We start from the raw sequence: 16,039 nt of genomic DNA on the forward strand, positions 1-16,039 counted from the left end.
GGATTAACCCATTTCCTTCTCTTAAATGAAACTACCACTTTCTGAACTCTAAATCTGCTGTTTTCTGACACTGGCTTAAGTATTTTCTTTTTACTTTTGAAAGGGGTCCTATTGTCTTGCCAGGCCTGAAACGCCTAGGCTCAACTGGTCCCTTTACCTCTATCTCTTGAGTAGCTGCTATTACAGAGAAACAATAATGTCCAGCACTAGAGGCTGCATTCTGACATCTCTTGTTAGACATAAACAAGAGACAGTGTAGACGAAGTTCTGAAAGAAGAATCCAAACACTATCAGTCTAATTAGTCTTCTCATGGGCCATTAGAATCCTCATGTTCCAGCGTGTGCCACCATGTTTTAGCCAGTGTCGACAGCTATACTTCCTAGTGATCCTTGATAAACAGAAAGAAGCTCTGCATTTTTCACATGGTTGAAGACCTTTGGATGTCAACTTATTCACCTGCCTTTCTGCTGCTTCAAATTTATTTTTTCTGCTTTCTCACCTGGTATACTACTGGACCATTATTTCCTTCATTCTCTGTACTTAAGCTGGTACATACTTGTAATCAATCCTAGTACCTGGGAGGCCCAAGTAGGAAGATTTCTAATTTGAGGTCAGTCTGGGCTCTCCAGCAAGACTCTGTCTAAAAACCAAACCAAACCAAACCAATTTTTCGTATTTAGCTACTTTAAATACTTGTTTAAGCCAATCAAGACCTGTGACCTTGAACAATAGAATGCTAGAGTATAATATAGCTTTCTATAACTGGATTTAGTAAAATTAGAATATAGTAGAGTCAAAATGATTCACTCTTTTTTGTTTTGTTTTTTTGAGATAGGGTTTTTTCTTTGTAGCTTTGTAACTTGTCCTTGAACTCACTCTGTAGAGCAGGCTGGTCTCGAAATCTCAGAGAGTAGGATGCAAGGCCTGCACCAGGACCACCCGGCCTAAGATATTCACTTTTATAAACAAGAAATACATACACCGAAAGAATGTTATAAGACAATCTTAGGAATTGTTTCTTGCACTTGTGATGGAATAGCTATACAAAATGAAGATGTTGTAGAAAACAATAATGTTATGTTATAGTCAATCACCACAAAGGAAAATAAAGCTGGACCTGGTGACACACTTTTAATCCCTGACTGGTAGAGACAGGCTCTCTCCGAGTTCCATGATAACCTGGTCTATATAGTGAGTTCTAGACCAGCTAGGGTTACAGAGACCCTGCCCAAAAAACTAGATAGGTAGATAAGCAGACAGATAGATAGGCAGACTCACCACAATGGAAAATAAAAAATCCAAATTGCCTTTGCTTACTCAAGGTGTAAAGTGAATTGCAATTTGAGAGCCAAAAAAAGGACGTCTAAATTTCCTTTGCTATACACTAGCAATTTTAGAAATAGGATCACACCAACTTGAACGCCTTGTTATTTTACTTCCTTATATATGAGCCGCAATAGCACCTCCTTTTCCTAAACAACATTTTTTAATTCCTATTTGAAACATAGTGTTATTCTATAGCCCAGGCCTGAAATCTATTTTGTAGCCTAAATTAGCACTAAATTTGCAGCATTCCTCTTACCTTAGCCTCCCGAATGTTGGATTACAGCCATATACCACCATGTCTAGCTTAAAAGGAAATCCCCCCACCCCCTGTGCTTTGGTTTTTCAAGACAGGGTTTCTCTATGTAATTGGGATGCAGAGGCAGGCATGATCCCTGTGAGTTCCAGGACAGCCAGGGCTATATAAAGAGACCCCGTGTCTCCCCCCACCCCCAAAAAAAGGAAAAAAGAAAAGAAACATGGGATGAAAGAGATTTACTATTTATAGTAACAACAAAAAACTGCACGGTCCTAGCATAAAAACTGACCCATAGACCAATGATATAAATCCATACAGGTACGGTACGATGACCTAATTATTGACAAAGATACCAAAACATGGGTAAAGGGCCAGTAAGACGGCTCAATGGAAAAAGGGCACCTGCTGCTAAACCTGGGGATCTGAGTTTGATCCCTGGAATTCATGTGGTAGAAACAGAAAACCATTCCTACTAGTTGTCTTTGGATCTCTACATGTGTGCAGTGACACATTTGACCACACTCCCACCCACCCACCAAATAGTATGCTTAAAAAAAAAAAAAAAGAACTTAGAGGGCTGCAGAGATGGCTCAGAGGTTAAGAGCACTGGTTTTTCTTCCAGAGTTCAAGTCCCAGCAACCAAACACATGGTGGCTCATAATCATCTATAATGAGATCTGGTGCCCTCTTCTGGCATGTAGGCATACATGCACGCAGAATACTGCATGTATAACAAACGAACAAAGAAATAGAGCTTGGAAGCTGAGTGTAGTGGCACATACCTTTAATTCCAGCACTCAGAAGAAAGAGGCAGAGGTAGGTGGCTATCAGTGAATTTGGGCCAGTCTGGTATATATAATGAGTTCTAGGAGAGTCAAGGCTACACAGAGATCCTTTCTCAAAACAAAACAAAAGGCATCAATGGTGAGGCGGGGGTGACTGGGGCTGGTGAAACGGCTCAGTGGTTAGGAGCACCTGTGGCTCTTTCAGAGGACTGCAGTACACTGACTGGACAACTCAGAAACACCTGGAACTCTAGCTTCAGGGATCTAACACTTTCTTTCCTCTGGCTTCAAAAGGCACACATGTGTACAATAAATAAAATTTTATAAAAAATTTAAAAATAAAAAAATATACAACACTACAAGATATATTGAGATGCCATTTTCTAGCATACCTGGCATAAGAGTACCTTTAATCCCAACAACTCAGGAGGCAAAGGAAGAAGTGTATTTGTGAGTTTGAGGCCAGCTTGGTTTACCTAGGGAGTTCCAGGACAGCCAGGGCTATATAAAAAACCCTTGTCTCAAATAACAAAGAGGTAGAGAGAGATGGTTCATTGGTTAAGAGCATGTACCGCTCTTCCAGAGAACCAGAGTACAATTCTCAGCACCTTTATCAGACAGTACACAAACACAAAAACTTCGTTTCTAAGAGAATCTGACATCTTTGCGTGCGCAAACACACACACACACACACACACACACACACACACACACACACACACACACACTATTTATAAAAAAAAAAAAAAAAGTCAAGCAGTGGTGGCATACACCTTTAATCCCAGAACTAGGGAGGCAGAGGGAAGTGATTATTTGTGAGTTCAAAGTCAGTCTGGTATACAGAACAGGATCTAGGACAGCCAGGGCTACATACAGAAATCCTGTCTCAATAAAACAAACCAACAAAAATCTAAAAAAAACCAAAACAACAGCAACAGCAGCAACAACAACAACAAAAAACCAAACAAAAAAACCCCCAAACAAACAAAATAACAAAACAAAACAAACCCAACAAAACAAAACAAAAGAATATAGGCAAGGACTTTTTGAAGAGGACTCAAATAACAAAGGAAATAATCCTACAAAATAACAAATAAAAGTTTATAAGAAATTAAAGTTTCTATACAGCAAAGGAAACATGCACCTAGACTAAAAAAGCAGCTTACAAAGTGGGAAATTGACACATCAAACAGGATTAATATAAATAATAAGTATTAAGAGCTATAAAAATTAAAGGAAATAGAAATGGCTGGGTATGGTGATGCATAGCTTTAATCTCAGCACTTGGGAGGCAGAGGCAGGAAGATCTCTGTGAGTGTCAGTCAGTCTGGTCTACACAGAGAATTCCAGAAAGTCATAACCACATAGAGACCCAGTCACAAAAAACAAAACAAAAATAAATACAAATGAGTTCAATGAATATCTGAAAAGTTGTCCAAATTCTCAGTCATCAATACAAAGTAAATTAAAGCTGCTCTGAGATTTTATCTCAACCCAGTCAAAATAGTTACCAAAAACAAAACAACCCCACCAAAAAACCCCAAGAGAACAAAAAAAAAAAACCACCCAATGACCAGAGCTGACTGCAGAAAAGTGCTTATCATGAATCCATTTCCTACTTCACAGCCACGCATGTGCTCCCCTCCTACAACAAATCATCCAAAAAAGCAAAACCAAAAACCAAACCAAACCAAACAAAAAAACCAATGACAATATATGCCAGTGAGGACCTATGAAAAAATAATTCTTATATGTTGTTGGTGGGACTGTAAATTGGCACAGCTATTATGGACGTCAGTATGGGAGTTCCTCAGAAGCTAAAAATAGAGGTATTATATAAAACCCAGCTATATCACTGAGTGTATACCTGAAAGACTCCAAGTCACCATATCATAGATACTTAGATATATATTTTTATTGTGGTACTATTCACAATAGCTTAAAAAAAAATGAAACCAGCTTAGATACCTATCAAGAGGTAAATGGATAATGAAAATGTGGCACATAATTACATAATGAAGTTTTACCAACTGTAATGAAAAATAAAATCATGGCATTTCAGAAAAATGGATAGAACTGCTGAATATTATGTGGAATCTATATTTGTGTGGGAAGATGAAGTAGAAAGGTAACCATGAGAGGGGAGGAAAAGAGAAAGGGGAAAAAAAACACAGGGTAGTGAAATATATGTGACATGAAAGCAGAAAGGTAGGAAGGAAAACACAGGATATGGTGAGAAGGAAGAAATCAGTTTCTGGCCAGTTTGCCTATGTCTGCCTCCCATTTCACCATAGGCATGTACAAGTACAAATGGGCTCTAGGAATTGAACCAAGGTCCTCATGCTTGTGCAGCAAGAGAATTTACCTGCTGCACCATCTCCTCAGGTCCCAGATGACCTTATGTTCACTACATTTTTGTTTATCTACTGTGTGTGAAACAACAGTTTGCAAGAGCTGATTCTCCCCTTTCACCATGTAGGTTCTAGGAATTATATTCAGGTCATTGGTTCTACTCACTGAGCCAACTCACCTGGCTCTCCACAGTTTCTCTAATTTGGTGATAAGCCTCAAGTTTTTAACACTAAATTTAAGTCAACACTGAAAACACAAATGTTCTCATGTTCAAAATGGTGACTTCCTATCACTCTAGAAATAGAAACACTGAGCAGCACTAACAATGGCACACATTAACTTCCCAGTACTTGAGGCATCCTTAATCCTAATACTTTCTCCCTCCAAATCCAGAAAGAACTCTCCTAGACAGGTCAAAAGCTGCTTACCTTTACATCAGCAATCAGAGCATCTTCGTCTTCTATCCCTGTGGGGACGCACTTCTTGTGCAGTGGCAGTGACTCTAACTTATCTACAAGACAGCGAAGACCTTCAAGCTCAAAGTGGGTCAGATGCACTTGCCTATCCTTTTTAGGGCTACCCTGGGGATCCCAAACTTGGCCATTTTGGGATCCTCGGCTAGAGTCTGAGGATGAGTCTCCTGACAAAGTTTTCTTCAGACTTGGAAGACTTCGGCAGGTTTTGCCCAGTCCATCATAATCCAGGTTGACTCCATTAGCAACAGGACTGGTAAGCACAGATCGCTTACTGTTCAAGCGTCGGGCTTCTCTGTCCACCCCTTCCTCGTCACCATTTCCAGACTCCAACTCATTTAATTCCATATCTACCAATGCAAAGGAAACAAATGCCAGTTGGCTAGATGATTAACAAGAAAAATTACACAGTACACCCAAGTTATAAATGACAAAGTCACTGCTGAAACCACAGTTACAAATAGAAAAACCCTGTAGCAGTTTACAAGTGGTAATGTACGCCTTTATTCCCAGTATACTAAAAAGCAGAAGCAGGAGGATCTCTGTGAGTTCCAGGCTACCCTGATCTACACAGTGATTCCCAGACCAGTTAGAATGAGTCCCTGCCTCAAAAATACAAAACAAAATGAAAATTAAAAATGTATACGGAAACTACCATGCCGGGGCTAGAGAGGTGGCTCAGCAATTAAGAGAAGTTGTGGCTATTATAAAGGCTCCAGGTTCAATTCTCAGTACCCACATAATGGTTTGTAACTATTTAGAACTCTAGTTCCATGAGATCTGATACTATCTTCTGACCACTACAAGCACCAACCAACCACTTATATGGTACAAATACATACACTCACACATAAATCTAATAATGTTTTTTTTTTTTAAAAAGCCAAGTAAAAAAGAAACTACCATTCATCCAATTAAGCATTTCTCTTGATATTGAGAAAATGTTAAAGCACAGGGGTTAAAAACAAAGATATTAGAGTCTCATCAGTCTAGTTCAAGGTATGGCTATTCTACTTATTAACTGTAGTATCATAAAAAGTATAAAAATCAGAAGCCGGGTGGTGGTGGCGCACGCCTTTAATCCCAGCACTCGGGAGGCAGAGGCAGGCGGATCTCTGGGAGTTCGAGGCCAGCCTGGTCTACAAGAGCTAGTTCCAGGACCGGTACCAAAAGCTACAGAGAAACCCTGTCTCGAAAAACCAAAAAAAAAAAAGTATAAAAATCTTGAGAGTTAAAATTCTAATTTATGCTGGGTGGTGGTGATACACACCTTTAGTCCCAGCACTCAGGAGGCAGAAGCAGGCAGATCTCTGAATTCAAAGCCAATCTGTTCTACAGAGTGAGTTTCATAACAGCTAGGACTACAGAGAAACCTGTATCTCGAAATAAAGCAAAACTCCAAAACAAATTAAATAACCCCTCCCCCCCAAATTCTTATTTGTAAAACCAGGTTAATTATACCTACCACACAGGTATATACTTATATTACATACACATATAATATATAATAAGAACTTAAACTATAAAAGTGACAAGAATAGACTGTGACCATCTATATATAATAAATATATTTAACTAGTCAAAGGGTTGAATGTTCAACCCTATGGGACATCTATTTATCACTTCCTCCAAAAGAATAAAATGGCTAGAGAAAGGGATGGTGTGTTATTAAATAATACATTCCAGAACTGACATGATATCTTGAACTGTCAGCAGCTGTGATTATACACAATAACTATACAAGACTAGGCCACCAACTTCCATCATGGGTAGGAGGAGATCACAAGGCCCCATCCTCTCATAAGATCTACAGACAGTCAAGTATTGCTAGGGGCTCATAAGCCCCTTTCCTCCCTGAAGATCTTTTGGTATTTTGGTAGTTCATGGTTGTGGGGGAAAGGAGAGACATTTTCTTGATTGGTTCCCCAAGCATCTGTAACTAATCCTTCACACCGGCTTCTACAGTAAGTCTAATCATATTAGTTAGTACTCCCTACTCCACTCAGGGGCTGAAGAGATGACTCGGCTGTTAAAAACACTGGCTGCTCTTTCAGAGTATCCCAAGGCAGCTGAGAGGTCTTATATCCAGTTCCAAGATCTCCAATACCCTTACATACACACATACAAGCAGGCAAAACACCAGTGCACATAAAATAAAATAATTAAACTCTCTTTAAAAAAGAAAAGAAAAATCCCCTTTAAAAAAATTATAGTAGAAGGGGACTAGCTAGGAAGAGGAAAGTAGATCTGTAGGTGGAGGAAACGAGACATGAGGGTAATGGGGGACAGCACATGCATGAAGACATCATAATGAAACCCATTAGTATAACTAATATATTTTAATAAAAACAAAACCAGACAATGTATCACTTATCTTAAGAAGATGAATATAGCAACTCAGGCAAAGTGCAGACCCACAATATTTCATTCAGTCTGGTAATTCATATGTAGTTGTGTATTTAGTGCTCAAATGCAGCAATTTGGAATTTTCAAACTGACAAATACAAAAGTCAATCCCCGCCCGCCCGCTAAACTGTAACTACTAAGTGACAGTATATTTCTCAGCTCAAGTGTGTCTTTAGTGCTCACAGGGTCAACACTTACCCATGTTGAGGGATTCTTTCTGAAATTCCTTAGTTAGGTGGGAGCGGTTGGTTATGCAGTATACATATCGTTCCAACACGTACCAACACATTTCGTAGTAAAATGGGTAACGGAATTTATTTGGAACCTATACAGGAAAAGAACCATGAGAAAAGGCAGTGACAATTTTCAAGGTAAGAAAATAAGAAAGACAATCTTGATCTCTGCAGTAATTATTAGCCCATGAAAAATTCTTGCCAACCTATAAATTTAAGCTGGCATCTGAAGTAAGAACTTAAGTCAATTTTCAGAATGTTGATTTAGAACTAGGCAAGCAGGCTAGGTGGTGGTGACACATGCCTTTAATCCCAACAGAGGCAGGCAGATCTCTGTGAATTTGAGGCCAGCCTGGTATACAAGAGCTAGTTCCAGGACAGGCCCCAAAGCTACACAGACAAACCCTGTTTCAAAAAACCAAAAACCAAACCAAACCAACAAACGAAAAAGGCAAGGTAGTTTGTATCTGCAACCCCAGTACTCAAGAGGTTGAGACTTGGGAGGCAGAGACAGGCAGATTCTAGTCCAGCCTGGTCTACAAAGCAAGTTTCAGGACAGCCAGGGATACACAGAGAAGCCCTGTCTCAAAAACCCAACAAATAAGTAGATAAATAAAATTGAGCCAGATGTGGTGGCACACACCTTTAATCCCAGCACTCAGGAGGTAGAGGCAGTGTATCTCTGTGAGTTCTACGCCAGTCTGGTCTACAGAGAGAGTTCTAAGATAGCTAGGATTGGGTCCCCCTACCCCCAAGACAGGGTTTCTCTGCGTAGCTTTGGCTGTCCTGGAACTCGATCTGTAGACCAGGCTGGATATACAGAGAAACTCTATCTCACAAAACAAAAACTTAAATTAAAAAATATATATAACACCCTCTTTATAGAAGTTGCAATTCAAGGCCAAATAGCCCACCTATGATGTCCAGATGTCTTCATAAATTGAAAATGAAAAGAGAATTCCTTTTCAAAGCTTTCATCAGGTCACAGGTATTATTATGAAATAAGGAAATCACTTTCTGGTCATCAGACAAGAGGCATACAACTAATGAAGAATATAACAAGATCGAAACCTAGATCTTTTATGTGATTATGGAGTTAACCAGAAGTTTCTTCTCTCTCACTTAAAAGCCAATTTATTTCTGGCAAGAAGAAAGAGTAGGGAGCTAAGAACTAATAGGTACGTGTCTTTTTAAACTAAGTACAACACCCTTATGCTTCTCTGTTAGTATTTGAAGTGCATTAATATTTTTTGGGAAAGTTCTTCAGTTCAGGACAAGTATAAATTCTAAAACTGTCAATAAGTTTGATGAGAGCTGACTAATACTGACATTTATGATGGAGAGGGAAGGGCCCAATAAGATGGGCTTTACCAGTAGGTAAAGGTACTTGCTGCCAAGCCAGATGACCTCAATTAGTTTTCTGGGACAAAGTGATAAAAAAGAGCTGACTTCTATAAGTTGCCTTTTGACCTCCACTCATATGTCTTGGCATAGGAACCCAACATACATGACAAAATAAATAAAATTTAATTTTGAAAAGGTATTTATAAGCTAGGCAATGGTGGTGCATACCTTTAATCCTAGCATTTGAAAGGCAGAGGCAGGAGGATTTCTGTGAGTTCGAGGCCAGCCTGGTTTACAGAGCTAGTTCCAGGAAAGCTAGGGCTGTTACACAGAGAAACCCTCCCTGTCTGGGGGCAGTGGGTGTTAAAATGGGAAAGGGAAAGAGGGGAGAGCTGGTAATAAAAGTAAAGTCAGATTGAGTGGTGGTGGCACACGCCTTTAGTTCCAGCACTCGAGAGGCAGAGGCATGCAGATCTCTGAGTCTGAGGCCAAAACAGGCTTTAAAGCTACACAGAGAAACTCCGTCTTGAAAAACCAAAAAGAAAAACTCAAAAGTTGTAAAATTTGAATTGATCATCCCATTCCATAAATTATTCATGAGCTAAAAAATGAAAAACATGGCTCAAAAGATTAGGACAAATATCCATATGAAGAACTTTAGAGTTAAAAGTCCTATAAAAACAAAAGAACAGTAAAATCTTCTGATATATCCTCAAAGTATGTGGAAACTTCTTTTTAATGCAAAGAAAATCTAAAAAATTGACAAATTATCCAGGAATCCCTTTCTGGTTCATTTACTGTATTGGGGGAAAGAGGATGGCAGTATATGCAGATGAAGGTTAGAAGGCAGCATGCAGTTGTTGGTTATAGCTTTGTATTGTATGTGTTCTGGGTTTGTTATCAAGCTTAGTATTGAGTATCTTTACCTGATAAGCCATCTCACCCCATGAATCTCTTTTGATTTGTCATTTTCTTTGATACACGGTCTTGCTACACAGTCCAAGCTGGCCTCAAACTCACAATCTTCCTGTCCCTGAGTGCTACAAAGATTAGAGGCAGTCGGGCATTGGTGGCACATGCCTTTAATTCTAGCACTTGGGAGGTATAGGCAGGTGGATCTCTGTGAGTTTGAGGTCAGTCTGGTCTACAGAGCAAGTGCCGAGACAGGCTCCAAAATACACAGGGCAAAAAAGAGACATGTGTTACCATGCTCACCAAACATCTGTCACATATAATTGTTAATATGATTAACTATTAATAACGATCAAATTACTTACCCGTGTCCGATCTTCAATGCTGTATATTTTTAATTGCATGGGGATATTGAAGCTATGTAAAAAATTGCCTCCAAACACTAATGTGTCTGTAGGAGTATAAACAGCATGAATCCAGCCTGGAAGATAGAAAATTGAGGCAGGACTGAATGCACATGCTATAATATGGTTTCTGGTTTATATTCTTCTCTTTCTCTTTTTGGAAACAAGACCTTGATGCATAACCCAGGCTTCTTTAATAATTGGTCAATTTACTTATCTCTCAAAGCATCAATATTCTATTTAAAACTAGAACATATTTTACTTCATATGGCAGTGAGTACTAAATGAGAATATGTATCTAAGAAACAGGTTTTACTTATTTTAAAGATAAGGTCTTAAATGCTGCTCTTGCTAGTTACAAACACACAAATAGCTAGGACTACGGGGTGTGATCCAATACTCAGCATAAGATGTGTTTTTGTTTTTTTTTTTTTTAATTCCTAGAGATATAACACAGGGTATTATGCAAGTTAAGTACTCTACCATTAAGTTATTTCCCCAGTGCAAGAAACTTTTAATAAATGCTGCTTCCATTTATAAACCACCAACTATGCATCGGCTATGTGTAAGATAGTTTATTAATAATCTCATGTATTCTTCTCAACAAAAAACCAAATTTAAGTATTTGCCAAAGTAGTACTGAGTCTCAAACAGATCAGGGACCCCAAAATTTGTACTCTTTATATGCATTTATATTAGAATAAGTAATACAATTAAAATTCCCCACTCGGGTAGGGAAAGGTGGCTCTTCACTAGAGAGGACACTCCATGTATAAAGATTCTGAATTACTGGGCTTAATATGTAATCTAAACATGTATATCTTTTGGGAAGCCACCACTGGCTTTAATCACTGCTTTTATTTTATTTATTTATTTGTTTTAAAATACATTCTCTCTGCCAGGCAGTGGTGGCACCCTTTTTTAATTCTAACACCTGGAAGGCAGAGGCAGGCGATCTCTGTAAGTTCAAGGCCAGCCTGGTCTTCAAAGTGAGTTCTAGGACAGGCTCCAAAACTACAGAGAAACCCTGTCTCTAAAAACCAAAAAAAACCCACAAAAAAAGGAAAACAACATTCTCTCCATGTATTCCATAAAAACAGACAAGCACTATATTGTTTGCTGCTGACTGTACAAAGGGGCTAAGTGCTAGAAAGCAACATACTTTCCCCACTTTGCTTACCTGAGGGAATGACGAAGGTATAGCCCTGCTTGAGCTCAATTCGTTGGCAATCTGACACCCGGTCACCCAGAAAGATGTCTCCCTGTTTCCCTGACAGCAGCCAATTCTCGTACAGCTCCAGGTTGTGGGCTGTAGGGGGGATGAGCCAGAAGACCTGTGAGTTAAAAAACTTCAGTCTGTTAACAGCCATTGACATGATCCAGTCGTCTCCCTCAAATGATAAACAGAGACAAAGAAGACTGGAAGGTAGAAGACAGACAAACAATTCTCCCAGCCTATAGACTCAACTATCTGGGTAACTCAGGACCTAACCAAACAGATCTGGTCTGACACCATCTGGATTTCCTGGGATTATGGCTATTTAAGTAAGAATGCAGAACCTATCTACAATACCAAGAGAAAAGGAAAACTGGGCTTATTACCTCGATAATTTCTTAAAAACTCTGGCTATAGGCTTAAGCAGCCCCATTCTTTAGGTGTAATTAATAACTCTAAGAGACCGACCTGACACTGCCCTATCCCAATATAGTAATTAAAATCAACAGAACAAAACTTAGGACCCATCTACACAATGTAAATAAACAAAAGGATTTTGGATATAGGCCCATATGTCCTAGGTTAAATTCTTGTATCCTTTTTTAAATTCCAGTTCTGCTAATAAATGAATGAAGTCACTCCAACTGGAAGAAAGGCTAACACTACAAACCTCAGCTATTAACTCTAGATTTCAATTCTGAAATTAACATTTAGAAAAACTTATGAAAAGATATATTTTATTATTATTGGAATAAAAGACTTAATACTTCCTTTGGTCACATTTCAGACCAATATCTTTAGACAGGGAGAGCTGGCTGAATCCTAACTTACTGGATTTTTTTTTTTTGCCAATATATCTAAAATTTATGTTCCCTTTCTCTACACTACTTTTCTTCTAGGTAAAAAAATGATATTGTCCTAGAAGAATTACCTTTTTAATTTCACCTGGGGAATTCTGCTCTGCAGTCTAGAAATAGTACTACTGAGATTTCTCCAAGTACTGGGCAAATATTGGTGGAATGACACTGGCCTACATAAATACTAAAACTCCAATGGACTAGCCACCAAAGGCAATTGTATCTATAATTCTCTTCTGATATGAATGGGAATGTTTCCTAATAGACTGATTCCCAGATTATATATATATTAAGCATGCAAGTCATATAATCTGTTTTTAATTCCAATCCCAACCATGACCATACCTTTCCACCTTGGTGGATGTGATACCAAACAGAAGTACCACCAAAGTCAACATGGAAGTCAGTATAGCAGCCTCGAACACTCATTAGACAGTACCTGCCCCCAAAGAGAAGGAGCAATATTAGTATATTGATAAAGAGAAACCAGTCACCAAAATGACATTCTCCTTCCTAATGAATTCTACTTTGCATCCAATAAACTACTAGTAGGTTTTCTTTCTTTTCATTTTTGTTTTAAGGTCTTTATGCTTCTTGGCTATCCTGGAACTTGCTACTTAGTCCAGGCTGGCCTTGAAACTCAGGAGATCTAGCTGACTCTGCCTCAGGGCATGAGCCATGATATTCTGTTAAAGAAATGCAGTTCAAAGTCACATTTCTAGGACATACAGCTTTTCCCATTATTCATGAGATCATGTGCTATGTAATTCCTCACATACTCTTGATACTATAAAGTTCACTGTTTAAATAATCTACTGATTTGATGATTTAGCACAGAGCAAAGCTTGAAAGGGACAGACTATCTTCCTTGCTATCAACACTTAAGAAAGTACACAAGAGTGAATAACTTACTTTTGCACCTTAGGGTACTGCATCTCTAAAATGGCATTTGTTGATTCAGTCTGACTTTCTTTCAAGTGCCTTGGCCACATGTTATCTACCCAGTCAATGAAATCCACCTTCAAAAAGGAAGAAACATTTAAGACGTGGGGTTACAGAGAATGTTAAAGTTAAGGAAAAAAAACTCCTTTAAATATACAGAGCACAAAAGAATATTTAAACATCTGTGACCCTTAGAGACAAAAGACAAACGTTCTGGAAATACATAAAAAAGAGAACAAAGACTAATGGTTCCATTACTGTGACTGTAAAGCAAACATTGGACAAAATGGATTTAAAACAATAGATTATAACTTCTGTCAATACTGGTATAGCAGGTTGAAACTGTGAATAAACTTTTTAAAGGGTAGTCTTTGATGGTAACTGTACACTCACTGTTACAGTAGCTAAAATATAAAAAGATCTGGGCTGGAGAAGTTGGTGTAGAAATAAAAGCACATACCACCCAGCAGAACAGCATCAGTTTGACCCTGGGTCTCACACAGTGGAAAGAGACAACCAAGTCCCTTATATGTGTACCACAATGTGCATGTGCACACACTCATATAAAAATGTTTTTTTTGTTTTGTTCTTGGCATTCCTAAAACTCAATTTGTAGATGTGACTGGCCTTAAAAATCCTGGAACTCACTCTGAAGATTTGACTGGCCTTGGGCGGGGAGGGTGTATCACTAGTATCACTAGGCAGTGGTGGCACTTGCTTTTAATCCCAGCATCTGGAAAGGTAGAAGCAAGTAGATCTCTGAGCTCAAGGCCAGCCTGGTCTACAGAGCGTGTTCCAGGACAGCTAGGGCTACACAGAGAAACCCCGTTTCAAAAAACAAACAACAACAACAACAAAAAAACTAATAATAATAGAATATAAAAAAAAGAAATTCAGTATGTGATATAGAAACTATTGGGTTAGCAAGTTAGCAATAAGCTCCTAATTTAACTAAGTTTTGATATTAAAGCGAGACTGTGATGATTAACTGTAGACAAATATTAAAATCTTTGAAATAGTTAGGCATGTTAGCACACACCTTTAATCCCAGTGCTTGCAAGGCAGAGGCGGGCATGTTTCTGGGAGTTCGAGGCCAAGCCTGGTGGTCTACAGGTCAAGTTCCAGGATAGCCAGGGCTACATAAAGAAATCCTGTCTCATACATGCATCCCTTCAAGAAGGGGAAGTAAACAAGATCTCTTTGGCAGGAGAGGGTGGTAAGGGAGTGGGAAGGGAAGAAGGGGACAGGGGAGGGGAGAAGGGGAACAGGGAGGAGAACATGAAGGATTGGGAAAATTGAGCTTTGAGAGGACAGAGAGGGAAAGCATGGAAAGAGGTATCTTGAAAGAGTGAGTCATTATGGCGTTAGCAAGAAACCAGGCACTGGGTAAAATCCCCAGGAATCCACAGGATAAACCCAGCTAAGAATCTAAGCAATACTTTTTTTCTTTCTATGTCAATATTGCACCCACCAACATGGTGATCGTTCCTAAGGCCCGCCGGACATTCTATAAGAAATGTGGCAAGCGCCAACCCCACAGTGACACGATACAAGAAAGTCAAAGATTCTTTGTATGCCCAGGAAAAGTGGTGTTATGACAGGAAACAGAGTGGCTATGGTGGGCAGACTAAGCCTATTTTCCGCAAAAAGGCTAAAACTACAAAAAAGATTGTGCTGAGACTGGAATGTGTTGAGCCCAACGGCAGATCTAAGAGGATGCTAGCTATTAAGAGATGCAAGCATTTTGAACTGGGAGGTGGTAAGAAGAGATAGGGCCAAGTGATCCAGTTCTAAGCTTATCTTATTATGAAGATAATAAAATCATGAACTTTCACTCAAAAAAAAAAAAAAAAAAAAAAAAGATTCTAAGCAATAGTGGGAAGGGTACCGAAAATGCCTTTCCCATGTAATCAGATTGATGACAACCTTACTTGTCATCATAGAACTTCATCCAGTAACTGAAGGAAGTAGACACAAAGATCTACAGGTAAGCACTGGGCCAAACTCCTAGAGTCCAGTTACAGACAGGGAGGAGTGTCTTGCCAAAACCATGATGGGCAAACCCATAGAAACAGCTGACCTGAGCTAGTGGGACTGACAGCTAGAGAACCTGCGTAAGACCAAACCAGGTCCTCTGAATGTGGCTGACAGTTGTGTGGCTTGGGCAGTTTGTGGGGCCACTAGCAGTGGAACCAATATTCATCCCTAGTGCATGACCTGGCTCTTTGGAGCCCATTCCCTATGGAGGGATACCTTGCTCAGCCTAGATACAGGGGGTAGGGCCTTGGTCCTGCCTCAAGTGATGTGACAGACTTTGTTGACTCCTCATTAGAGGCCTCACCCTTTCTGAGGAGTGGATGTGGGTGGGAATAGGGGGAGTGTGAGGACAGGAGTGAGAGGGAACTGAAATTGGTATGTAAAATAAGATTGTTTTAAAAATAAAATTAAAAAAAAAAGAAAAGAAATCCCGTCTTGAAAAAAACTGAAAGACAAAATAAAAAAATTAAAACTAGGGACAAAACACCCAGGATA

General features: G+C 39.1%; 1 protein-coding gene and 1 pseudogene across 3 annotated transcripts in view; one reads left to right on the plus strand and one right to left on the minus strand.

Annotated features, from left to right (window-relative positions):
- Kdm2a (lysine demethylase 2A) overlaps nucleotides 1-16,039 on the minus strand; it is a 77,089-nt gene that overhangs the window by 22,902 nt on the left and 38,148 nt on the right. For all 3 annotated transcript variants that reach the window (XM_013347899.2, XM_005351669.3, XM_026781135.1), the window contains 6 exons: nucleotides 13,478-13,584; nucleotides 12,911-13,004; nucleotides 11,673-11,826; nucleotides 10,454-10,569; nucleotides 7,798-7,924; nucleotides 5,149-5,543 (listed from right to left, as the gene is read on the minus strand). In XM_013347899.2, the coding sequence (XP_013203353.1) occupies nucleotides 5,149-5,543; nucleotides 7,798-7,924; nucleotides 10,454-10,569; nucleotides 11,673-11,826; nucleotides 12,911-13,004; nucleotides 13,478-13,584 (993 nt within the window). The remainder of the gene's footprint in view (nucleotides 1-5,148; nucleotides 5,544-7,797; nucleotides 7,925-10,453; nucleotides 10,570-11,672; nucleotides 11,827-12,910; nucleotides 13,005-13,477; nucleotides 13,585-16,039) is intronic.
- LOC106143869 lies at nucleotides 14,983-15,301 on the plus strand (annotated as a pseudogene).

This window comes from Microtus ochrogaster, chromosome 8, assembly GCF_000317375.1.
Source record: "Microtus ochrogaster isolate Prairie Vole_2 chromosome 8, MicOch1.0, whole genome shotgun sequence".
In the NCBI taxonomy this organism is placed as follows: domain Eukaryota; kingdom Metazoa; phylum Chordata; class Mammalia; order Rodentia; family Cricetidae; genus Microtus; species Microtus ochrogaster.